The sequence below is a fragment of the Heloderma suspectum genome, chromosome 4 (assembly GCF_057233095.1).
Source record: "Heloderma suspectum isolate Gila_16-S chromosome 4, 16-S_ref, whole genome shotgun sequence".
Classification (NCBI taxonomy): Eukaryota; Metazoa; Chordata; class Lepidosauria; order Squamata; family Helodermatidae; genus Heloderma; species Heloderma suspectum.
The window spans coordinates 274,884,975-274,911,303 of record NC_139461.1 but is presented as its reverse complement, the minus strand read 5'-3'; the positions used below and the strand labels follow the sequence as shown (position 1 = coordinate 274,911,303).

At 45.3% G+C, this 26,329-nt stretch overlaps 1 protein-coding gene across 1 annotated transcript in view; it reads left to right on the top strand.

Annotated features, from left to right (window-relative positions):
- The window catches only part of PTPRT (protein tyrosine phosphatase receptor type T), an 838,546-nt gene that overhangs the window by 779,598 nt on the left and 32,619 nt on the right, over positions 1–26,329 (top strand). Inside the window, exons 27-30 of the mRNA XM_084851682.1 lie at positions 15,133–15,249; positions 16,622–16,776; positions 20,094–20,229; positions 21,709–21,858. Of these exons, the coding sequence (XP_084707808.1) occupies positions 15,133–15,249; positions 16,622–16,776; positions 20,094–20,229; positions 21,709–21,858 (558 nt within the window). The remainder of the gene's footprint in view (positions 1–15,132; positions 15,250–16,621; positions 16,777–20,093; positions 20,230–21,708; positions 21,859–26,329) is intronic.

Genomic DNA, 26,329 nt, shown 5'->3' with positions numbered 1-26,329 from the left:
GTTATTTGAATACATATTAAAATAGATTTTAATGCATTTTGCCCTAAATATGCATTTCTAAACATATTTATTCTCAAAGTATGTTCTAAATGTATTTCATCCCAAAATATGCATTTTAAACACTTTTTGAGCCCCAAACTCAATATTCAGTGGAGTGCAAAATCTGAAGGATAACTATGTTCTGATCCACACATTAGCTCAGGAAGTGCGGATAAGATCAGTTCATATCAGAATTTGCACAGATTGAATTCCTCAAGCATCCCTACCATGTAGTAACTTGTGTAGGGATGTACGAAACACTTACCTGGTTTCGTCCAGGGACATCCGCGGTGGGGGGAGGGCGCTCCGTCCCTCCCTCCAAAATCCTCCCTGGCCAGCTCCGCTCTGCGGCGACTCCACAGAGCCGCTGGCTGGGGCTGCCCACGGCCGGACATCCGGCCGCTAATGGGCTGCGCAGGGATGCAAATGGCAGCTGCCATAGCCGCTGCCATTTGCGTCCCTGTCTTTTGCCGTGATAGGCTACGTATGTATTTACGTAGCCTATCACAGCAAAAGGCAGGAACGCAAATGGCGGCCGCTACGTCATTTGCGCCCCTGCCTTTTGCCGTGATAGGCTAAGTAAATATATATGTAGCCTATCATGGCAAAAGACAGGGACGCAAATGGCGTAGCAGCTGCCATTTGCGTTCCTGCCTATTGCCGTGATAGGCTACATATATATTTATGTAGCCTATCACGGCCTCCACAGGGACGCAAATGGCGTCCCTGTGTTGGCTGTGATAGGCTATGTAAATTCTTACGTAGCCTATCACAGCCATTCGTGGGAAGGCGAATGGCGGCTGCTACGCCATTTGCATCCCTGTCTTTTGCCATGATAGGCTACGTATATATTTACTTAGCCTATTGCCGTGATAGGCTACATATATATTTATGTAGCCTATCACGGCCTCCACAGGGACACAAATGGCATCCCTGTGTTGGCTGTGATAGGCTATGTAAATTCTTATGTAGCCTATCACGGCCATTCGTGGGAAGGTGAATGGCGGCCGCAGATGCGGCAGCCATTCACAGAGCACCAGATGGCTGCAAACAGGTAGGCTCCATTCCGGGCCCATTTCGGGCGGTGGCAGGGGGGGGTTGCTTCTTTCTGCCATGGATTTTGGAGGGCTGAATCCACTGGAATTCAGCCTCCCTGGAATCTGTGGCAGAATTCTCCAACATCCCTACTTGTGTTACCATCACTACTTTGCTTTCCCAAATTTTCAAGAACTTGCAGGAGTATAATAATATTCAGCTCACCACATGGCTTCATGTTAAAATAACCAGGTCTTCATATGGCTAGAGCTACCTACTCGCTGGATCGTCACCTTGCTGTGGTGAGTGGGTTTGTGTGTTCCAATGAACCCTGTGAGCGAGTCCTCGGGAGTTATGTACTCCCAGCAGGGTCACCCATGGCAGCAAGGTCAAGGGGGAGGAACCGGACAAAGAACGATCCAAGAAAGTCCTCAGTGGCAGAACAGGTGGAATAACAAGGTGTATGTTACAATGGCTGAGAAGGCGGATGAAGGCTGCAGCAGATAAAGGACCACCAATTGTCATGATATTCATGTAGGGATGGCGGAGAATTTCTCCATGAATCTCCGGGAGGCTGAATGCCAACGCATTCGGCCCCCCGAAATTGGTGGAGAAATGGTCCGCCACCCCTCCGCCACCCCCCCTCGGAATGGGACTTACCTTTGGCGAATGTCCCTGGCGCTGACGGGTCCCGGCGGCGGTTCAGCAGCAGTTCGGCGGCAGTAGTGGCGGCCGGTCTTCTGACCGGCTGCCGCCACCGCCATTTCCCTGTAAAAAACAAAACAAAACAATAAACGTGATAGGCTACATAAAGATTTACGTAGCCTATCATGGCTAGATTTTCAAAAAAACCCGTGATAGGCTACATAAATCCTTACGTAGCCTATCACGGCTGACTTTGGGGGAAAAATAAAAAAGCGCGTATGCAAATGGCGGCACCCATGGGCGCCGCCATTTGCATTCCTTATTTGGGCACGTGTAGTCTACGTAAATATTTACGCAGACTACGGCGAAAATAAGGGCAACGCAAATAGCGTTCCCCTTATTTTCGCCGTAGTCTACATAAATGTTTACGTAGACTACACGTGCCCAAATAAGGAACGCAAATGGCGGCACCCATGGGTGCCGCCATTTGCATATGCGCTTTTTTATTTTTCCCCCAAAGTCAGCCGTGATAGGCTACGTAAGGATTTACGTAGCCTATCACGGCTGACTGCAGGGACGCAAACGGCGGTGGCTATGGCCGCCGCCATTTGCATCCCGGCCAGCAAGAAGGATTCACGGCCGGAGACGGGGCACCTCCCCCCGGCCAGAATTTCGGCCAGAGGGACAGGGCGCCTCCCCCCCGGCCAGAATTTCGGCCGGAGGGATGGGGCGCCTCCCCCCTGGCCAGAATTTCGGCGGGGAGGAACGGAGCGCCTCCCCCCCACCTCGAAGCAAGCTGCGGGACCAGGTAAGTGACTTTCGTCCATCCCTATATTCATGCCATTGGATTAGAGCCTTTTATGTGAAGACTGTGTGTTGATCATTGTGCACTGATCTCCACACATAAAACAAATTCACGCACAGGTGTCTTCCAATCTAAACCCAACCAACCAAAAGTCCTATGGCGATCAGTGAATTGGCAATGGGGGCAGGACTGTGAAATCCGGAAGCCCCTAGTCATGGACCGGCTTATGGGCGGTGGATACAGATTCAGTCGTCCTGATTCAAGGACCAAGGCAGTTGAGTAGTTCAGCACCTGTATCCACAACTGAGCAGTCCTATTCAGGAGGATCCACTCTGCTCACCCCGTATGGGGAGGGGGCTAGAAAAGGTGCCCTAAACATAGTCTGCCTCATTTTCTGAGTTAGATGGCAAGCTACTCTAACGAGAAAAGGGTCCAAGATGGGTGGGAGTTTTTAAAAAAGGAAATTCTCAAGGCACAATTACAAACAATTCCAACAAGAAGAAAAGCTGGAAGACAACAGAAGAAGCCAATGTGGCTTCACAAAAAGCTTAGGGATGACCTGAAAACAAAAAAGGACACATATAGGAAGTGGGAAGAATACCAAGCAACAAAGGAAGAGTACAGGCAGGTAGCACAGAATTGCAGGGATGGCACCAGGAAGGCTAAAGCTGAAAACGAGCTGAGGTTAGCGAGGGATGCTAAAAGCAACAAAAAGGCTTTCTTCAGCTACGTGCATAGTAAAAGGCAGAGGAAAGAAATGGTGGTTCAGCTATTAAAAAAGGATGGCAAAATGATAACAGATGACAAAGAAAAGGCAGAGATGCTCAATTCCTACTTTGGCTCAGTCTTCTCCCAAAAGAGGGTCTATGACTGCCCTGGCAAAGGCGAAGTACAGGCTGAAGGGGCAGGATTGCAGCTTGAGATCGATAGGCATATGGTCAAGGAACACCTAATTACTTCGAATGAGTTCAAATCTGCAGGGCAAGATGAACTGCATCCTAGAATAATAAAGGAACTGGCAGAAGAACTCTCAGAAATGCTGCGCTGACTTGGATTCCTGCATTGAGCAGGGGGTTGGACTCGATGGCCTTGTAGGCCCCTTCCAACCCTACTATTCTATGATTATATGATTCTCCCTGACTGGATTACCATGTCCAGTGGGGTCACCATTTAGTGGTCACAAAAGACAAATGAACTTTGGAACATGGACAATACAGATAGTGAACGCCCTGAACGCAGGACTGCCATCATTGCAAGGGAGCTGAGACATTTTAACATTGACATAGCAGCACTCCAAGAAACTCGAAGAGCAGGAGAGGGAGAACTGAAGGAAGAAAACGGAGGTTACACTTTCTTCTGGAAAGGACTGCCTGAACAAGAACAACGAATACATGGAGTAGGCTTTGCTGTTAAAAATTATCTTATGAAGCTCTTGTCAGAAGTTCCTACTGGCATTAATGAATGACGCTCAAACCTCCGAATAAAACTCACCAAAAACCAGCAGCAACTATTCTAAGTGCCTATGCACCAACATTAGACACTGATGAAGACATCAAAGAAAATTTTTACTCCCAACTGGATGCCATCTTATCAAAGATACCTAAGGAGGATAAAATCATCCTCCTGGGAGATTTCAATGCAAGAGTTGGGCATGATTTTGATTTGTGGCCAGGGTCCATTGGGAAAGAAGGAGTCAGCAGTAGCAACCAGAATGGAATTCTATTTCTGACTAGGGATGGCGGAGAATTCCGCCGCGGACTCCAGTGAGGCCAGATTCTTTAGAATCCAGCCCCCAGAGTCTGTGGCAGAATGGAACAATCCCCCCCTCCACCCTGCAAAACCTCCCCGGGACAGAACCTACCTTTTGTTGGCCATCTGTGGGTGCAAATGGCGGCCCCGGTCTGCAGCCGCCATTTCCCTCACTCCGTTGGCCATGATAGGCTACGTAAGTATTTATGTAGCCTATCACAGCAAAGAGCAGGGATCCAAATAGCGTCTGCTACACCATTTGCATCCTTACTCTTTTAGTGATAGGCTACGTAAATATATATGTAGCCTATCATGGCTAACGCAGGGACCCAAATGGCGGTCACTACGCCATTTGTGTCCCTGTGTTGCCATGATAGCTTACGTATATATTTTCGCAGCCTATCATGGCAAAAAGCAGGGATGCAAATGGCGTAGCGGCTGCCATCTGCATCCCTGCTGTTTGCCATGATAGGCTACATAAATATATATGTAACCTATCATGGCAACGCAGGGATGCAAATGGCAGCCGCTATGGCAGCCACCATTTGCGGCCGTGGCCCAGCAGCAGATGGAGGTCTGGCTGTGGGCAGCCCCAGCCGGTGGCTCTGTGGACTCGCTGCAGAGTGGAGCCGGCTGGGGAGGATTCCGGGGGGAGGGATGGATCGCCTCCCCCCACCGCACATCCCTGGAACGGAGCCAGGTAAGTGATCCCCCCACCCCTACTTCTGAGTAAATGTGCAGAGTATAATCTTGTCATTACCAACACACTTTTTTTTGTCAGAAAAATAAATTTAAAACATCATGGAAGCACCCTCAGTCAAACCACTGACATCTTCTAGATTATGTAATTGTCCGTGCCAGAGATCGCTGCGATGTACTCCTCACTAGAGCCATGACAAGTGCTGATGACTGCTGGACAGACCACCAATTAATTCGTTCCATGGTGGCCATTAAGATTGTCCCTCAACGTAGGTGTCAGGAGCTCCCTAGCTGCCTCTTGCAGTCCTCTCCAATAGCCAATTCAGGACACAGATGACGAGGATTCTTTCCGAGGCTTTATTCCCTTATTACTTTATGACTATTTCAGATACTAATCACTAGCGACTAAGCAAGGAACAGCACTGGGGAAAGATAGCAGAGTAGCCTAAGCTCCAGGTAAGGCAGTTGGTCCCCGTTTGAAGAGGAACCACAGGAAGACTCTGAACATATGGGCTATGGAGAGATCCTCCCTCTTTCCCTTGGGTCCTTGCGACGTGACCGTTGTTTGAGCACCAAACGAGTGGTATGCCTCCTTTCGGTGCCCTCCAGCTGTCATCGCTCCCTGGGTCTGCGCCGAGCATCCAGCAAGCCCCCCTCCAGCGCTCTCTCACTGCCAGGGTCACTATCTATCCCAGGAATACTGGCAGGAGGAATCTCTGCCAGCCGCTGTGCCTGAGAGAGATGAGCATCTCTCATCTGTGAGAGATGAGAGATGAGAGATGGCTGTGAGCTCACCAGGTGCTTCTGAGAGCTCCAACTGAATTGGAGGGGTGTGGCCTGAGTACTCCCAGCAGCTGACTGGGCGGGAAGCTTCAGTCTGTTTCCCGCCTCCCAGCTGAGCAGAGCAGAGCAAGCTGTTCCAGCTGCTCCAGGGACTACAGAAGCAGGCAAGCTCCCAGAGAGCGAGCGACCAGAGCGAGCGGACAGGGGGAGCAAACAGGAGTTGGCCAGGGGAGTTTGGCAGGGGAGGTCAAGGGGGAGGCCCCTAACATTTTTTTTCATTTTTTTATTTTTTATTTTAACTAACTTTTTCCCATTTATTTGTCTTGTAACACACACTTTCACACCAGTGGGACTCTGCTTTTAACCTCTACTGAGTAGAGGAGCAGGCACAGGCTAGTCTAGAGCAATCACAGAGCTAGACACAAAAAGGGAAAAGAGGCTATGGAAGGACAAGACTCTCCAGTGTTGGTGACCTGCAAGGTGTGTGCAATGTTTGTTTTCTTGCCTGAGAACAACATGGCCTACACCTGCAACAAGTGCAAGTTGATCACACTGCTGGAGGAAAAAGTAAGTGGACTGGAGCGGCGACTGTTGACCCTCTGGGGAATAAGAGAACACGAAGAGTTCTTGGACAGAATGGGGGAACTACAGCAGCAAAGGGCAGACCAGAAGCTTGAAGAGCAACAGCAAGATGAGGCAGTGGGAAATGCTGAGGTGAAGAACAATGGAATAGAGGATAGTCCTTGGAAAAGGGTGACAGTTAGGAGAAGAAGAACTAGACGCCACTCTGCACCAGTGGAAGCAGTGGAGCTGTGGAACCGATTCCAGGTACTTGCGGATGAGACTGGAGGACAGCCTGCAGAGGAAGAATCACAGGGGAACCTGCATGAGAGTGAGCAAGAGGCTAAAGGTCAGTCAAACAGAGGCGATGAAACCCAGGCCTACAAGAAGAAGAAGAGAAGAGTGGTAGTAGTGGGAGACTCCTTGCTGCGTGGGATCGAGACCCAAGTATGTCGCGAAGACCCATGGACTCGCCAGGTATGTTGTCTCCCAGGAGTAGGGGTGGACGAAAGTCCCTTACCTGTCCTCGAAGGATGTTCACGGTGGGGGGGAGGCGCTTCGCTGCTCCCCCCGCGAAGTTCAGGCCGGGGGGGGAGGCTTCCCGCCTCACCCCGGCCGAAATTCAGGCCGGGGGGGAGGCTTCCCGCCTCGCCCCAGCCGAAATTCAGGCAGGGGAGGAGGCTTCCCGCCTCGCCCGGCCGCAAACGCGAAAGTTAAAAAAAAAAAAAAAAAACGCCCCCTGATAGGCTACGTGACGATTAACGTAGCCTATCACGGCTAGATCTGCAAAGTCAGCCGTGATAGGCTACGTCAATCGTCACGTAGCCTATCACGGGTGACTTTAAAAAAAAAAAAGCGCGTACGCGAATGGCGGCCCCCATAGGGAGCCGCCATTCACGTTCCTTATTTGGTCGTTGTAGTCTACGTAAATCTTTACGTAGACTACAGCGACCAAATAAGGAACGGGAATGGCGGCTCCCTATGGGGGCCGCCATTATCCGTACGCGCTTTTTTTTTTTTAAGTCACCCGTGATAGGCTACGTGACAATTGACGTAGCCTATCACGGCTGACTTTGCAAATCTAGCCGTGATAGGCTACGTTAATCATCACATAGCCTATCAGGGGGCTTTTTTTTTTCTTTTATTGCAATGGCGGCGGCGGCAGCCGGTCGAAAGACCAGCTGCCGCTCCCGCCCCTCTCGAACACCCGCCAACCGCCGGCCGGACCCGCCGCCGGGAGGGACATTCGGTGAAGGTAAGTCCCGTCCCGGGGTGTGTGTGGGGGGTGGGGGGGTTCGGAGGATTTCTCCCCGAAACTTGTTCGGGGGGCTGAACACGTTGGCGCTCGGCCCCCCGAAGTTTCGGGGAGAAATTCTCCGCCATCCCTACCCGGGAGGACAGATTAGAGACGTGACTGAAAGGTTGCCTGCACTCATAAAGCCCACTGACAGGTATCCCTTTCTTCTCATCCATGTGGGAACAAATGATACCGCCAAGCGGAGCTATGAAGAGATCACGTCAGACTTTGAAGCTTTGGGAAGGAAACTCAAGAACTTGGGGGCCCAGATAGTTTTCTCATCCATCCTTCCAGTAGTTAGAAGAGGGACAGAAAGGGAACGAAAAATACTCCGGGTGAATGACTGGCTACGAAGGTGGTGCCGACAAGAGAGATTTGGATTCTGGGACCATGGGCTATACTTCCTGGAAGATGGGCTGTTGGCTAGGGATGGGTTGCACCTCACAAAGGATGGGAAGAATGTGTTTGGCCACAGCATGAAGAACTTCATCAGGAGGGCTTTAAACTGAATCCTACGGGGAAGGGAGATGTGATGTTGGGGGTAACAATGGACATAGGCACATACACTGCAATGGAGAGAACAGCTCTGATAACGCCCAATAATAGTCTTCAGACACATGTAGGAAGAAAGCCAGACTATGAAGCACATGGTCTTCGATGTCTATATACTAATGTCCAGAGTATGGGAAACAAACAGAACGAACTTGAACTCTTAATACAAGAGGGAAATTATGACCTGATAGGTATAACTGAGACTTGGTGGGATGACTCTCATGACTGGAATACAGCAATTGAAGGATATAACTTGTTCAAAAAGAACAGGAGGAACAGAAAGGGAGGTGGGGTTGCACTGTATGTGAAAAATACATATCTCTGCACAGAAATACAGGAGGAGGAGCTTGGTAGCCCCATCGAGAGCATATGGGTTGAAATAAATGGAGCAAAGAATAAAAGGAACCTGGTGGTCGGAGTCTACTACCAGCCACCCAATCAAGGAGAAGACAAGGATGAAACTTTTGAAAAGCAAATAGCCAATGTTTTAAGGAAGCATGATGTAGTAGTAATGGGGGACTTCAATTTCCCCAATATTTGTTGGGAGACAAATTCTGCAAAACATGGCCCCTCCAGGAAATTCCTGACTTGTGTGGTGGATAACTTCCTCCTACAGAAAGTAGAGGAAGGAACTAGAGGATCGGCTATCCTTGACTTGATCCTAACCAACAGAGATGACTTAGTGGATAAAGTAGCAGTTACAGGAACTCTGGGGGAAAGCGACCATGTTGTACTTGAGTTCTTGGTTCTAAGGGAAGCAAACGCGTACCCTGGATTTTAGGAAAGCTGATTTTAATAAACTCAGAACAATGATCAGTAAGGTGCCATGGCAAGTGATGCTAGCGAGAAAAGGAGTCCAAGATGGGTGGGAGCTTTTAAAAAAGGAAATTCTCAAGGCACAATCACAAGCAATTCCAACAAGAAGAAAAGCTGGAAGACAACAGAAGAAGCCAATGTGGCTTCACAAAAAGCTTAGGGATGACCTGAAAACAAAAAAGGACACATATAGAAAGTGAAAGAAGGCCAAGTAACAAAGGAAGAGTACAGGCAGATAGCACAGAATTGCAGGGATGGCGTCAGGAAGGCTAAAGCTGAGAATGAGCTGAGGTTAGCAAGGGATGTTAAAAACAACAAAAAGGCTTTCTTCAGCTATGTGCATAGTAAAAGGCAGAGGAAAGAAATGGTGGTTCAGCTATTAAATAAGGATGGCAAAACGATAACAGATGACAAAGAAAAGGCAGAGGTGCTCAATTCCTACTTTGGCTCAGTCTTCTCCCAAAAGAGGGTCTATGACCCCCCTGGCAAAGGCGAAGTACAGGCTGAAGGGGCAGGATTGCAGCTTGAGATCGACAGGCATATGGTCAAGGAACACCTCATTACTTTGAATGAGTTCAAATCTCCAGAGCCAGATGAACTGCATCCTAAAGTCATAAAGGAACTGGCAGAAGAACTCTCAGAACTGCTGTCTATTCTGTTTGAGAAATCATGGAGGACGGGGGAAGTGCCAGATGACTGGAGGAGGGCTAACGTTGTCCCTATCTTCAAAAAGGGTAAAAAGGGGGAACCTGGGAACTACAGACCAGTCAGTCTGACATCAATCCCTGGGAAAATTCTGGAGCAGATGATAAAGCAATCCATCTGGAAGCACCTTGAAAACAATGCCATGATTACTCGAAGCTAACATGGATTTGTCAAAAACAAGTCCTGCCAGACAAATCTGATCTCATTTTTTGATCAAGTAACCTCCCTTGTAGACCGTGGGAATGCTGTAGACATCATATACCTCGACTTCAGCAAAGCTTTCAACAAAGTGCCCCATGATATCCTGATGAGCAAACTAGCTCAAAGTGGGCTAGATGAAACAACGATCCGGTGGATCCACAGTTGGCTACAGAATTGGACTCAAAGAGTGCTTATCAATGGGACCTTCTCAAACTGGGGAGAGGTAACGAGTGGGGTACCGCAGGGCTCAGTCCTGGGCCCAGTGCTCTTCAACATTTTTATTAATGATTTGGAGGAGGAGGTGCAGGGAATGCTGATCAAATTTGCAGATAACACAAAATTGGGAGGGATAGCTAATACTTTGGAAGATAGAAACAAAATTCAAAGTGATCTGGATAGACTGGAGTGCTGGGCAGAAAACAACAGAATGACATTTAAAAGGGATAAATGCCCAGTTCTGCACCTAGGAAAAAGAAACCAAAGGCACAGTTACAAGATGGGGGATACGTGGCTCAACCACACTACAAGTGAGAAGGATCTTGGAATTGTTGTCGATCACAAGCTGAATATGAGCCAACAATGTGATGTGGCTGCAAAAAAGGCCAATGCTCTTTTGGGCTGCATTCATAGAAGCATCGCTTCCAAATCCCGGGAAGTACTAGTTCCCCTCTACTCAGCACTGGTTAGGCCTCATCTGGAGTACTGTGTCCAGTTCTGGGCACCACACTTTAAGAAGGATGCAGACAAACTGGAGAGAGTTTAGAGGAGGGCAACAAAGATGATCAGAGGAAACAAAGCCCTATGAAGAGAGACTGAAAGAACTGGGTATGTTTAGCCTTGAGAAGAGAAGACTGAGGGGAGATGTGATAGCACTCTTCAAGTACTTGAAAGGTTGTCACAGAGAAGAAGGCCAGGATCTCTTCTTGATCATCCCAGAGTGCAGGACACGGAATAATGGGCTCAAGTTACAGGAAGCCAGATTCCGGCTGAACATCAGGAAAAACTTCCTGACTGTAAGAGCAATACGACAATGGAACCAATTACCTGGGGAGGTGGTGGGCTCTCCCACACTGGAGGCCTTCAAGACGAGGCTGGACAGCCATTTGTCAGGGATGCTCTGACTTGGATTCCTGCATTGAGCAGGGGGTTGGACTCGATGGCCTTGTAGGCCCCTTCCAACCCTACTATTCTATGATTCTATGATTCCTCCTCAGATTAAGAACTGCTCTGGGGCTCTATGGGCTCAGTTTCCACCCTGACAGTAGGCTCCAAGGAAGAAAACCAAGGCATAAAATGAACACCCAAGCCCTTCAAGACCCTATTAAGCGAGCCTGCTTTCAAACAACCCTCAAGGAACATCTACCTATGGAAACCCCTGAAAATGTCGAGGAACACTGGAATAAACTGAAGACTTCCATTATCACAGCCTGTGAACAAACTATCGGATACCAAACTAAGAAACATCAGGACTTGTTTGATGAGACTGATAGGGAGATTGAACATATTATTGATAAGAAAAGGAAAGCTTTCCAAATATGGCAAAAAGACATCAACTGTGCTGCTAAGAAAAAAATCTATGCCAGTGCAAAGGCTGAGGTCCAAAGAAGAACAAGAGTACTTAAGAACACCTGGTGGATAAAGAAAGCTCAAGAAATCCAGCATTTTGCAGATGCCCATGACACACGGGGCTTTTTTAATGCCACAAAAGCCATCTACAGACCAACAAACCATGGTACAAGCCCCTTACGCTCAATAGATGGTGCCGAACTTCTAAAGGACAAAGAGTCTATTGCACTGCGTTGGAAAGAGCATTACCACAACCTCCTTAACCATAACTCTATTGTGGCTGATGAGATTTTCTCACAAATCCCACAAAAACAAACCAGAGATGAGCTTGCAGTATCCCCTAGTTTGGAGGAAGTCAGTAAAGCCATTAACCAAATGAAAAATAATAAAGCTAGTGGACCCGATGGGATCCCTGTTGAAGTCTTTAAAGAAGGTGGGCCTGAAGCTACACAACAGCTTCACAAGCTCATCAAAAAAATCTGGATGAGGGAGGAGATCAGGGACGCCATAATTATCACTGTCTTTAAAAAGGGTGATAGAATAGATTGTGGAAACTATCGAGGCATCTCCCTTCTACCTACGGCAGGCAAAATCCTGGCAAGGATCCTTGCAAACCGCCTTCTACCTATCTCAGAAGACATCCTCCCTGAATCCCAAAATGGCTTCCACCCTTCCAGGGGGACAGTGGATATGATCTTCACTGCACAACAGTGCCAACATTAATGCAGGGAGCAAAACCAACCCCTGTACATGGCGTTTGTTGATCTGACTAAGGCCTTTGACACTGTAAATCGTACTGCTCTCTGGACCATCCTTCTGAAAACCAGATGCCTGAATAAATTTGTGAACATCTTGCGGCTCCTCCATGATGACATGACGGCAAAAATCTTGGATAACAATGGCTCACAAAGTGATCTATTCAAAGTGGGATCAGGCGTTAAACAGGGATGCGTCATTGCTCCAACCTTATTTGCTATCTTCATCGCCATGATTCTACACCTTGTTAAAGGGAAACTTCCCACTGGTGTAGAAATCATATATCGAACAGATGGAAAACTTTTTAATCTCAGTAGGCTGAAAGCAAAAAGTAAGGTAATTACATCCTCTGTCACAGAACTTCAATATGCTGATGATAATGTAATCTGCGCACATTCAGAGGAAAATCTCCAAACTATGGTAAACATCTTTGCAGAAGCATATGAAAAGCTCGGCCTCTCGCTTAACATCAAAAAACCCAAAGTGCTTTACCAGCAAGCACAAACCAATCCCTCTGTAGCGCCATCAATCCAGCTTAATGGTGTGATGCTGGAAAATGTCGATCACTTTTCTTATCTTGGCAGCCATCTCTCCACAAAAGCTGACATCGATGCTGAAATTCAGCATCCCCTGAGCTCTGCGACTGTAGCATTCTCCCGAATGAAGCATAGAGTGTTCGAGGATCGGGACATTCGCAGGGAGACCAAAATGCTTGTTTACAAAGCCACTGTATGTACTACCAACCTTACTGTACGCCTGTGAAACATGGACCATCTATAAACACCACTCCCAACTTCTCGAAAAGTTCCACCAATGCTGCCTCCAAAAAATTCTGCAAATTACTTGGGAAGACAGATGGACTAATGTGAGCATACTGGAAGAAGCAAAGACCGCCAGCATTGAAACAATGATTCTCCAACATCAACTTCACTGGATTGGCTATGTTGTTCGAAAGCCTGATTATCGTCTTCCAAAGCAGTTACTCTATTCCCAGCTTAGGAATGGAAAATGGAATATTGGTGGACAGCAAAAGAGATTTAAAGATGTTCTCAAAGCTAATCTAAGAAAATGTAACATAAGCATTGAGAACTGGGAAGCTCTAACCCATGAGCGTTCCAACTGGAGGTCAGCCTATATTATGACCATAGCCTAAAGGCGCTATGGACTTTGAAGAAGCATGAGTACAGGGCGAAAGGGAGAAATGAGTTCAGCGGAAGGCATGTCAAGCAAACCCTCACCGTTACCACCTTCCACCTGGAAACCCATGTCCTCACTGTGGGAGGCTGTGTAGATCCAGAATCGGCCTTTACAGCCACCTGCAGACCCACTGCTAGATATTAATGTTTCTATGAATCTGTTTAATCCTTTTAAAGAGTTATCTATATAGACTCTATCTTTGGAAGACAATCTTACTCCATCACGAGTGATCGCCATGATGATGAGAGCTACCATGGAGACACTCTTATGGAGCAATTGTGTGGCCGCTAGTCAGAGTCTAGGGTAGGATAGGATAGTTTGGATTCCTGGATTGGAGGTCGGAGACAGCACCCCAACCCTGCATCCAGGAATCTGTGCTGTCTGCCCTCACTCCCTCCCCCTTCCAGCTGACATGGAGAGAACTGCTCCAGCTGCCTCTCTGAAGTCACAACCACAACCTCGGAGAGGGGGCAAAAGAAGCATGCCAGATGGCAGGGAGGGGAAGGCACTGGGGAAACCGGGATATGATGTATTCTGAGAACTCGCTAGCTTCTTTCCCTCCCATTCTGATATGCTCCAGTTAGATGGACAAAAAAGCCTGCATAGCCATGCAGAGCCGGAGGATTACAGAGGCGAAAATTGATTTCACCATCCTCCTGCTCGGCATAGGATGCCCGTAAGCCTCTGAGTTCGGAGGCGTACAGGCGTCACCATAGGATTGCGCCTTTATGCAACTACCACATGATAATTAGTTCTGTGTTTCTTTTCACTCCTACCTGCTTTCTCTCAGACTCAGAAGCCCTTTCCTGGTATTATATTTACTATCTCAGTGTTTGAACTTTGTTTTATACGGAAATCGGGACCTAACAAGTGTGAGGAATGGGGATGGATTCAGATGGCCCACCTTTCTGTATTGTACTGTAGCTTCTGCAGAAGGGACACTGTGACTGTCCTGCTTTCAGAAAGCTACAGTTTTTTATGCTTGCTAAGAGAATAGTTGCTGCAATTCTGCTGTGAGCTAGGCAGTTTTAGAGAGACAATTCCATGAGAATCTCACCATGCAGGGTGATTACCAAGCCCATTGCACAGTGAGAAAAAAAAGGTAATCTGAATTAATCTTTCATTGGCTTGTTGAATGAACAGTTTGCTATGGTCAACTGCTCCAACGTTTCTGTGACTAGAATGCAGATGATACCTTTTATTGGGATGAATAGTTCTTGTGTGATAGCTGCTTCGGTTGCTCACAACTTGTTCAACAAATGTTACTCCAAAGACAGTAGAATATGTTCCAGTATGCATTTATCTGTAATGCAAATAAGTATATTGCTTGGGAATGCAATACTGAAAATATGAACTGGGGAAAAAACCATAAGCAGGATACAATCATAGCCATATCCAATGTGCCACATCCAGGTTAATTGTTCCACTAGAACAATGAGTTCTGGGAATCCACTAATTGCCGGGGGGGGGGAGTCATTTGTTTCTTTCATGTGAGGTGGGCTGTGGAGTGACAGTGCCACCTTCAACTGATGCAAGTTGAGCATGGGGCCAATGGAAGATGCACCAGGGGACATTGAGGGGACATGTGCACTTTGATCATGCAACTCTGATTTGTTCTTCTGCAGATATACATGCTTTGGGTTTATATGCAGACAAGACATACAAATAGAGGTGTATAGCCGTACTTCTTGCCCTGGTATTCACTGTGTGATCTTTCTTCTCATAGGTGAAGTGTGTCCGATACTGGCCTGATGATACAGAAGTCTATGGAGATATCAAAGTCACCTTAATTGAGACAGAACCATTGGCAGAGTATGTCATACGCACTTTTACAGTCCAAAAGGTAAGGATACAGTGGTGATTACTCATGATGGCTATGTAGTACCTCCAAGGTCAGAAACAGCATGCCTCTGAATACCAATGTCATGACCCCAGGTCTGGAGGCTCAGCATCATCTGGAAGAGGACTCTGAGCCCAACAAGATACCCAACACCCCATTCCAGGGAGGAGTCTTGGGGACCCCTAACAAATTCTCTGGACCCATGGACTCAGTCCTCCCATCAACTTCAGCGTCCAAGAATGGCTCTACCAAAGCCTCTCAGGTCCTTCAGCCACATCAGAGCTTAAGGCTACAAAAATGAGCATGGGCCCTTTAAGGATTCAGTCAGTAGCAGGAGCTGACAGTCTTACTTAAGCCTTCGATTGCTGTAAGCTCCTTCCATGAGGAATGACTCCAGCCTAGTAGTACTCACAGACTGCTGTCTGAGCTGCGGTTAGTCTCTGCCTTGCTGTTTACCCAGCATAGCTGCCAACCAAATGTGACCCTTGCCTTGCTAGTTGTAGCATCCTTCCACCAGAGCCTTCTTGAGCACCTGATTGGCCACTTTGCACAGGTCCAAGCCTTAGCCAGGACAACCTTTTTCTGGGGGGAAAGCTATTGTTATCATGTCCTGCACATGGGTTTCCTTGTTAGCGGTGAGCAGGGCCAAGGCCATCCCATACACTTTCTCTCTTAGGAATCCATAGTAGCCTACATTTAAAATAATTAAAACATTTTTAAAAGTAAAAATAAAATACGATTGCATCTGAAAAAAATAAAAGCACAATCAAGTAGTTTTCTGAACTGTTATTTCACATGCTGCTTTTGTCATTAGTTTGGATTGTAGTCTAATTGAGCATGCTTCCTTTTGAAAGGCACAGATACTGGGCTTAATTGTGCACCATTTCTACACTGGAAATGAGAAGGGCACCATTATAATACTTTTTTTTTTTTTTACCAGCTTGCCTGAGTGTTCCCCATTCAAAGCTTTGACTGGCTTTCACCATAATTCTGTATGTAAATCCTTAATCAGCTTGCTAGTGTTCTTCTAGTTCCCCATACAAAGCCCTGATTGGCTTGCTAGAACTCAAGCTATTGTGCATCCTTCCCCATTCTGGTAAATAGTTTTCACCGTTCAATGTCTTCTTTTTAAAACAAATTTATGATAACTGGAAATCTGTTGCTGTTTATTAGAGACATCCAGATGGTATATTCTTTTTTTCTTCTTCACCCTGAAATATCGAGAATACAAAGTACGTATGAAATGTATGTGGATGTAGTTAGATTTAAAATGTAATATCCTAAAGAAATGGCTGGGTGTTGGCAGGGGATTCATAATACATTTACTATTATTGCTGTTATGGAGAGAAATAGAGGATTTTTTAATCCTCCTCAGAAAGGCTACCATGAGATCCGAGAGATTCGGCAGTTCCACTTCACCAGCTGGCCAGACCATGGGGTTCCTTGTTATGCCACAGGCCTCTTGGGCTTTGTTCGACAAGTGAAGTTCCTCAATCCACCAGAGGCAGGGCCTATTGTTGTGCACTGCAGGTATACATTTTGATTCTGTCTGTTATTTCTTTTCATCCATTTTCTCCAGTTGTGCTTGTTTGCTTAGCCCAGCAGGTGTTCCACTATCTTGTGCTACAGAATCATGGGAATGAATATTGTGTAGTCCAAAACCCTTCTCTATAGCAAATGGGAGAGATCTATGCTCCCCCAGGGACAGTGCTACCACAAACAGCTATACAGCTTTTGGTAGCTGCAGAATTTTTAAATCCTACATAGTGCACCAGATTCACCACTCTATCATGAATGCAAACTACCTAAGGGATAGAGTGGCTGGCACAGTAGGATCCTCAACTGGATAGTAGAACCACTGTGTTTCAAATGAGTTCTGAAAATGAATTGTTCTCATTCCCTAACTCTCCCAACAATTCAGTATATTGTTCAGATGTTGTTTATATCCTTTCAGTATTGATTTGAATATCAGTATTCAATAGAAACTCAGTAATCATATTAGTATTTATCATTTATAAAAAATCTGTACCTATGAATTAACAGTATTTATGTTTAATAACGGTTTTTATATGTGATTATTTTGTTTGTATTAAGTGTTTTTGTCATGTTTCACATTTAGTATTTTGTATGTGAGCATCAACATCCTGGAGTTTACTTAAAATGGAACATGAAAGGAGAGATGCATTCCAACACTGTGCACACTAAATTTTAAGGGTTTTACCCTTAAAAGTGGCCTAAAAATAATTTTAAAGAAATAAATATGTATCCTCCACCCCCACCACCCCAAAGTGACCATGAAGCTCTTTTTTCTATGTTGATCTGAAATGGGATCATATCGTATTTCATGTCCTAGAGTCTTCTCTGTCATCCAATTTAGAAGGCCATGAAATAACAGGCTTAAGTTATAGGAAGGCAGATTTCAATCATTTCAGTTAAACATCAGGGAAAACTTACTAACCGTCAGAGCAGACAGACAATGGAACCAACTGGCTAGGTAGGCTGTAAGCTCAAGCAGAGACTGGGCAGCTATCTGTCAGGGATACTTTAAATTGGATTCCTGCACTGAGCAGGATGTTGGATTCGGTGGTCTAAATGCCCCCTTCCACCTCTATGATTCTATGATCTATATTTCAAGTTTTATATCAATTTGATAATGAAGCATGTGGGTAGATACATAGATTATTTCATCTCACATAGGGATGGACAGACTTACCTGCATTCGCGATTGCCTCTAATCTTGCATAAAAGGAAGCTTTATGGCTGCCATTTCCATAAAAGGCCTTTTATGCAGAATAATGAGCTGCCATTTTTATGCAAATTGGTGGCTCAATAAGGGACCGGGTGGCCGCGCAGCAATTGCCAGGTGCTCATCAAGTCATCCAGCAGTAGGGATAGATGAAAGTCCCTTACCTGATCCCGACGCTTGCTTCGTGGTGGGGGGGAGGCACCCCGTCCCTCCCCACCGAAATTCTGGCCGGGGGGGAGGCACCCCATCCCTCCGGTTGCGAAACGTCATCTCCTGCCAGGACACAAATGGCGGCGGCCGTAGCCGCCACCGTTTGCATCCCTGCAGTCAGCCGTGATAGGCTACGTAAATGTTTACGTAGCCTATCACGGCTGACTTTAAAAAAAAACACACAAAACCACGTACGCAAATGGCGGCGCCCATGGGCGCCGCCATTTGCGTTCCTTATTTTGGCACGTGTAGTCTACGTAAATATTTACGTAGACTACAGCGAAAATAAGGGCAACGCTACACATGCCAAAATAAGGAATGCAAATGGCGGCGCCCATGGGCGCCGCCTTTTGCGTACGTGGTTTTTTGGTTTTTTTTAAAGTCAGCCGTGATAGGCTACGTAAACATTTATGTAGCCTATCACATTTGTTTGTTTGTTTGTTTGTTTTACTTGGAAATGGCGGCGGCAGCAGCCGGTCGGAAGACCAGCCGCCACCGCTGCCGCTGCCCCGCCGCCGCACCGCCACCGGAGCCGCCGCAGCCAGGGACATTCAAGCAAGGTAAGTCCCATCCTGGGGGGGCAGGGGAGCAGACCGTTTCTCCACCAATTTCAGGGGGCCGAATGCGCTGGCATTCGGCCTCCCCGAGATTCGTGGAGAAATTCTCTGACATCCCTATCCAGCAGTGAGCCCGATGAGCAAGGGCAGGCAAGCAGTCTGTTAGGTTGAGTGGGTTGGAGTCCATTGGACTCTGGCCCCGAATCAGATGCTGCGACATCCCTAACCTCACATAGCCCATAATCTTTCTAGGTTAGAAGTCACTAGTGCTTCTTTTGTTGTCTTTCAATTGCTTCATAAGCACTTTCCATGTAAGCATCTTCTTCCAAAACAGACCAAGCATTTCATCATCTGCTGCTTTGACATCTTAGTAACTACAAAGTGTTCTTTTCCTTGTTGTCAGTCCAGATGCCAAGGTGGGTCACACATTGGCTGTCACAAAGATTCAGCCACATTTCCAAGCAGCTTGCACCGAGCTGAAACTTTCCATAGTTGAAATCTAACTTAGTCCATCATGGCTGCTGTAGAGCTTGCAGAATCCAGTAGTTCCTTGGGCCTAGCAGGAGCAAAGCCCACAAATGAGGCCCCTCCATATGATTGTGCTGGGTGAAGATAGCACCATATCTTCAGGAGTCCATGCTTCTGAAAGTTTGTCAAGATGAATCAGTGCACTCAGCACAATGGCAAACACCTTGTCCTCTTTACAGAATCGAGACTACTATGGATAACAAGTACATAATTTGGGGGGAAGAAGTCTAGATATCCCAGATACTCAGAATAGTGAGACATTTGCTTTGAAACATCATGAGACAAGGTTTCAGTCTCTACCTGTATGATCTGAATAACCAGATGGGCAAAGTGCAGGAGGAAAGTTGCAGTTCGAAGCTTCAAGCTTTTCTTTCCCTCTGGAAGCAATGGGAAGTTTGCTTTTAAAAGATATAGTTCAAGAAAGACCCTTTCAATTCAAAATAGATCTTCTGAATATGCCTATTGCTCTGCTTGCCAAAATAACTAAATTCTCTGTCTGCTCTTCCAAGCCCTGGAGATATATACTGTGTCTGTTTTAATTTAGGGTACAATCTTGGTATTTTATTTTCTGCTCTCTCCCTCTCTCTCTGTATCTCTGTACCTTCCTCTTTCCTGAGGTTTCCTGGCATTGCCCTCCCCAAAAAGCAATGGTTGCACAGCTATGAGGCCCAGACCTTTGGGGCAGAGAGGGACTAATGAAAGAAGACAGCTGCATTTACAACACTTGTTTTTGCCTCCCTCTGAATGCTCTGCCTTTTCACAGTCCATTGATCAGGTCCTTGTTCTTCTTTCCACCTCTCCTTCAGTGCTGGTGCTGGGAGGACAGGGTGTTTTATTGCCATTGACATCATGCTTGACATGGCGGAGAACGAAGGTGTGGTAGACATATTTAACTGTGTGCGGGAGCTGCGATCTCAGAGGGTCAACTTGGTGCAGACAGAGGTAGGTGTGAGGGTTTTTTTCTTGCTTTCTAGCCTGTTCCCAAGAAAGAGCTCAGCACTTACAGATGGCTCTAGACTATTGAATGGAACAGAAGGCAATGGTGTGAATATATCTATTATGGCTGCAATGTTTGGATGATCCACATGATCATCTAGCCTATGCCTACCCACCCCCAGCAAGGAAGGATGTCTTATAGCTACTTCACACATTACAATTGTAGTCATACACCTAAGATATGCTGAGTTTGCATAAGGCATGATTGCGACAAACATGGTTTGCAAACGTGCCTCACACAATACAGATATACTGATTGGGATGCAACTACCTGCTGAACAGACATTTGGTGGCAAACCTAGGTTTGCCTCTACATATTAATGAATGAAATGAGCCTTATTTTAGAGATTGTAATTGTGTTCTCAGAACACTTAACTATCACCAATTTAAAAACCAGGTAAAGTATTTTGTAGGTAGACTATTTTACAGAATTGAAGTCTATGTTCATTTAGATTATTTTAATCTAAAATCAGGCCCTGACTTGGCAATTAAACATGTAAAGCTGGAATTGTAGTTACATTTTGTAGAACGTGAAGTGCCATGTACATAGATCGTGCTATAGAATAGACATCGATCAATAGACTCAGTTATAATGCTCAAGATGGATAAGGACCAAGAAAAGCATTTGTTCACTTAGTGAAGCTGTTCATACAACACGCTGACCCACACTCAGTGGTTGAGTGTGGGTTGTTTTGAACCATAGGTTGTTTGTTGAACTGTGAGTTAACATGTTGTCTGCACACAGCCAGGGTGGCTTGTTAACCATGTGGTATTGCTTATTTTCTCAAAAAAAGCCACCTTGAGAACCCATGTTTTTTTATTGGGTTGTTCAGGCTGGTTAACAAGTTACACTGCATAGTAGTGCACTCCTATTTGGGGATTGTTGTGTCATGTGAACCCGATGAGTGTAGGTTATGCGAGGGTCATATGAGGGTTGTTTAACCCTTGCATAACTCACACTCACCAGGTTCGCATGACACAACAATCCCCAAATAGGAGTTGGATATGCAAAGTGGCAGCTGAAGGCACCACAGCTCATCATGGATTAATTAACTCATGCGAACCCAGTGTCATGCGAACCCAGATCAATATGCATTTGTTCCACCTATCCAAATGCTGATAAGCTATATACTTCTTCTTTAATATATCCTCCCATTGCCCACATACACATATTTGGCATGTGTTTTCTCTGAGTTTAATTTTGGTGAGGAGGAAAACCCCTTTTCTTTTTCATTCGCATAACATACACATGATGGTAAAATGTAATACTTCATTCATCACTGTTGGAGAAAGAATGGTTTTGCTTTACTTATTGACCTGAGACCTCTGAGTGGGGTTGTTGGGAATTCCTTTCTTAAAGTGGGATGCATAAGATAGCTCTTGAAAAGCCTGGCAATGATGAATGTTCAACTTCTTGCTGTGTAGGAGCAATATGTCTTTGTTCATGATGCCATTCTGGAAGCATGCCTTTGTGGCAACACAGCCATCCCTGTTTGTGAATTCAGATCCATATATTACAACATCAGCAGATTGGATCCACAGACGAATTCCAGCCAAATAAAAGATGAATTCCAGGTAAAACCCAATAACAGACCTCATATTTCATCCCTCATGGCAACTAGTGTCTGGCCTGGCTGTTTTATCTGTGTTCAAATTAATCTCACAATAGGATGTTAAGGATTGTCACAAATATGTTGTTTGTTATCTCATATGTATTCAGTACAAAAGAGAATGTGCTTATATTCAGATTGCAGCTTTCCCCACTGCTCTGGGTACATGAAAGTAGCATATGCAGTTAGCGCACTGGGGACAATAGTGGAAATTAAAACCAGGTTAGATTGAAAAGACAGCAGCTAGGGAAAGAGACCCATTGCATTGGTATGTGTGTCAGTGGATAGATGTGTATTTTTCTATGTTATAGGGCTTAGTTGAAATGAGGGTGAGATGCCAGGAAGCCTTAGACCCAGATATGAAATTTCGAGGCCCATAATGCTTACCTCAGAGAAGAACTGAGCATTGCAAACTCCCAATTCCTTTTCCAATTAGGATTAAAATTCAAGTTTATCCCTCTCCTGTGATCTCAGGTGAAAATGATTGCTTTCTACAGCCAGAAGAAGATCCACATCTACCTCTTCTGACCGCATGAAGTTGTCAATAGTAGGGATGGATGAACATGCAATGTTCGAGTTTGTTGAGGTTCTCCAAACTCTTCCTCAATGTTCATTTTGCCTTGTTCAGGTTCCCAAATGCCAGTGTCTCTCCCACCTCCCACCCCCATTGGGAAAAATGTGCATTTTTTATTGGGAAAAATGCGCATTTCCCCCATAAACTAAAGCCTGAAAATGTGGATTTGGGGGGATTTGCACAACTGTGCATATTTGGAAGTGCACAAGTGTGCACTTTTGAACATGAACGCAAGTTTGGAAAATAGTGAAAATTTCCCAAGAATTGCATTCCTGTTCGCATTTGGGGTTACAAATGGGACATGTTTGCATGATTTCCGAACAGGAATGAAATTTTTGTCAAAGGTAGGCAGGGATTAGAGCTGCCTGTAAGCCTTCAACAATTCTTGGCTGGCTTTGACAGCTGCACCTGGGAAAACTACCAGTGTGGGGGAAGCCCACCTCCTGTGTACCATATTCTTGCCCTAAGTTCAGCTATGTTAACTCCAAAAATGTTTGAGCTCTGGTACCTCTCTTTTCATAAAGTAATACTGAGGTTATTTCTTTGCTTCGTTTGCAATTCTGTTTCTGTGGCAGATGTTTGCTTATCAAGTCTTCTCCTATTGCATTATTTCTGTTCATTTACAAGAGTGCTGAAAAGTTACAATCCTATGAATCGGAGAAAAAGGTGATCAACGGGTGACACATTTTCTGCTACAATTTTTTGGTGCTAGCACTGAGGCAACATTTAGGTTCCATGGACATTTTCACTAATGTCTGCCTGGGGCTTTGAAACAAAATGTAACAACCTTTTTCACAGCAGTGAACAGAATGTTCTTCCATTCACCAAATTGTTTCTAAATTCTGTTATGTTACTAAGTTCACCTTGCCTTATCTAAAAATGGCCATTATGAAGGTAGAGCACGGACATATTTTCATTGATTTGTTTAGCATGCCCCATACTCAAAGGGCCATTAACATTTTCTTCATACCGGAAGGACATACATATCACCTGAAACATTGTTTTGCACAAAATGAAATCTATAAAAGACGCATTCCATGTTTTCTTTGTATAGAATGTTGCAACCAGTCATCAAGATCTGGATTTAGGAAAATGTCATGTACCACAGAAACTATTGCAGCTTTTCATATATCATCACTGATTTGGGGAAGTCTTTCTGAATCAAGATACATATAGTTTGGTCTTAAGAGAGAAGCGAGTTACAAAAATTAGAAATACAAAAGTTGTTGGCAATTGATTCCATTCCAAAAAGTTTTCTGCTCTCCATGCATCATAAGCTCTGGAGCTTGTGAGCAGGGTGGTGGGGTGGTGGTGGCTAGAGCAGTCTGAGAGATTCTTTGGGCCATACTTAGGCTTCTGCTCGATGTGCTAATGTTTCTGACACAGTGAGCGATGGGTGTTTACTATTTTCCCTTGGCACATTAAAGGCTTGGAGGCATCCGAGTTGTAGACTTAGCACAGACCAGGATGTCCCCAAGGTAGGCATCTAGCTATTTTAAGAATGGGCCTAGATCCATCCAATTCTGGAAAGAGTTCTATCCCAGTTGGGGTTTCAGGCTAGAGATGCCAGTGTGTGTAATTTGTTGGTGGTGTCCTTAGCTTTTAGAATATTATTTCAAATTAATAAGCAACACTGCAATCCCAAGTTTTGACATTTAACAGAGTCTTCTGGCAAGAAAATGTCTCTATAAGCTAAAGAGGTCAAGCAAAGACAGGCTAGGCTGAGGAGAAACTATAACAGAAACTATAATGAAAGCCTTGACATATGCTATAGGCCATTTGACTGGGAAGCTTCCCAAAGCATAGTCAAGGCAGCTCAGGGGACAACATTGTTTCTTTCTGCCAATGTCTGGTAGCATCCCTAGGCTTGTCCATCAGAACATAAAGCCTGAAAAAGAAATGTCTGAGGATGTTTGCTTAGAGCTGTGATTAGCATCCAGAAGTGGGACAAAAATAGATTTAAAATGAAAAGCCTGTTCCATGCATCTACAGACTCTTATTTTATGTTGTGAGCTGTAGAAGAACTTCTCTGGGAAATTATGTTCAGTTCATGAATGCAAGCAGAAAAGGCAACAGAAATTATCAAAGGAGCTCCCCTATGAGGCACAGTTACAATGATTGGGACTTATTCACTTAGAAGAAAGGCAAGTAATTGGTGGGACATAATAGAGGTGTATAAAATTATGCACGGTGTAGAGAAAGTTGGCAGGACACCTCTCCCTCTCTCATAATACTAGAAACTGGGGGCATCCAGTGGGGCTAAATCATGGGAGATTCAGGGTTCCAGTAGGCCTATCTAGTGAAGTATTCTGTTCACACAGTGGCCAACAAGATGCCTATGAAAAACCTACAAGCAGAACATGAGCACAACAGCATCCTCCCACTCGTGTTCACCAGCAACTGGCCTACAAGTGATATGGGATGAGCAACCACTTTATGCTAATTGTTACTAAAAGTAAAAAAAAAAAATGCAAGAGAAAACTTGCTGGTTATAATACACTTTCATGAAGTTCCCTGGGGGTGAATTCATGCATATTGGTTTTCCTACTTGGATGTAGAAAAAATGCATAAAATTTGCAACAACAACAACAATAATAATGATAATAATAGCATTTTCCTTCACTTACATTATCTTGTAATCCTTACAACAACCCTGCTATGCGGGCCAGTATTACTGTCACCCCCCCCCTCTAGTCTGAGATGCCCCCTAGAGCTGGTGAGAAACAGTGATTCAATCAGGTATATTTGAAACTGGCCCACTAACTCAAGGAGAAATAGTTTTGGGAAATGGCTCCCCAACCTCATTTGGCTTTGCTGATTCACTTTCCCTTTTTTTGTGTTTTATGTTTCAGTTTATTGTACACTGCTCCAATATCTGTCAGTGTGGAGCAGTTTATAAATTCTATAAAAATAATAAAATAAGAATAATAATACAAAGTTGTACTGCCTCTGTTACTGGAGGTACTATATATAGCCATAATGACTAGGAACCATTGATATCCTCCATTAATTTGTCTAATCCCTCTGTGAAGCCATCCAGGTTATTCGGCACCACTACTTCTTGTGATTGTGAATTCCAAAGTCTGTTTAACTACGTGTGTGCTGTGCAAAGAAGGACTTCCTTTTATCTGTCCTGAATCTCCCACCATTCAGCTTCATTGGATGACTCCAGATTCTAGTATGATGAGAGAGGGAGAAAAATGTTTCCCCATCCACTTTCTCCACAGCAGGCATAATTTTTTACCTCTGTCATCCCCCCTCCCCTGAACTTGCCTTTTTTCTAAGTAATAAAGCCCCAAATGGTGTAAGTTTTCCTCATAGGGGAATTACTCCAGCCCCTTGATCATTTGGGTTGCCCTTGTCTCTACAATATCCTGTACATATTATTCCAGTATGATTGCACCATATATTTGTATAAAGGCATTATAATATTAGCACTTTTATTTTTTATTGATTATATTTCTATACCACCCCATAGCCAAAGCTGTCTGGGCAGTTCACAAAAATGAAAAGGACAAAGGACAGAATAAAAATTAGGGGTGTCAGAGAATTTCGCCATGAATCTCGGGGAGATTCTCGCCCCGAAATCGGTGGCGAAATGGTCTGCCCCCCCGCCCCCCCTCCGGGATGGGACTTACCTTGGGTGAATCTCCCTGGCGGCAGTGGCTCCGGCAGCAGTTCGGCGGCGGCGGCGGCCGGTCTTCCGATCGGGTGCCGCCGCCGCCATTTCCAGTAAAAAAACAAAACAAAACAAAAAAAGTGATAGGCAATGTAAAGATTTACGTAGCCTATCAGGGCTAGATTTTAAAAAAATACCGTGATAGGCTACGTAAATGTTTACGTAGCCTACCACGGCTGAGCA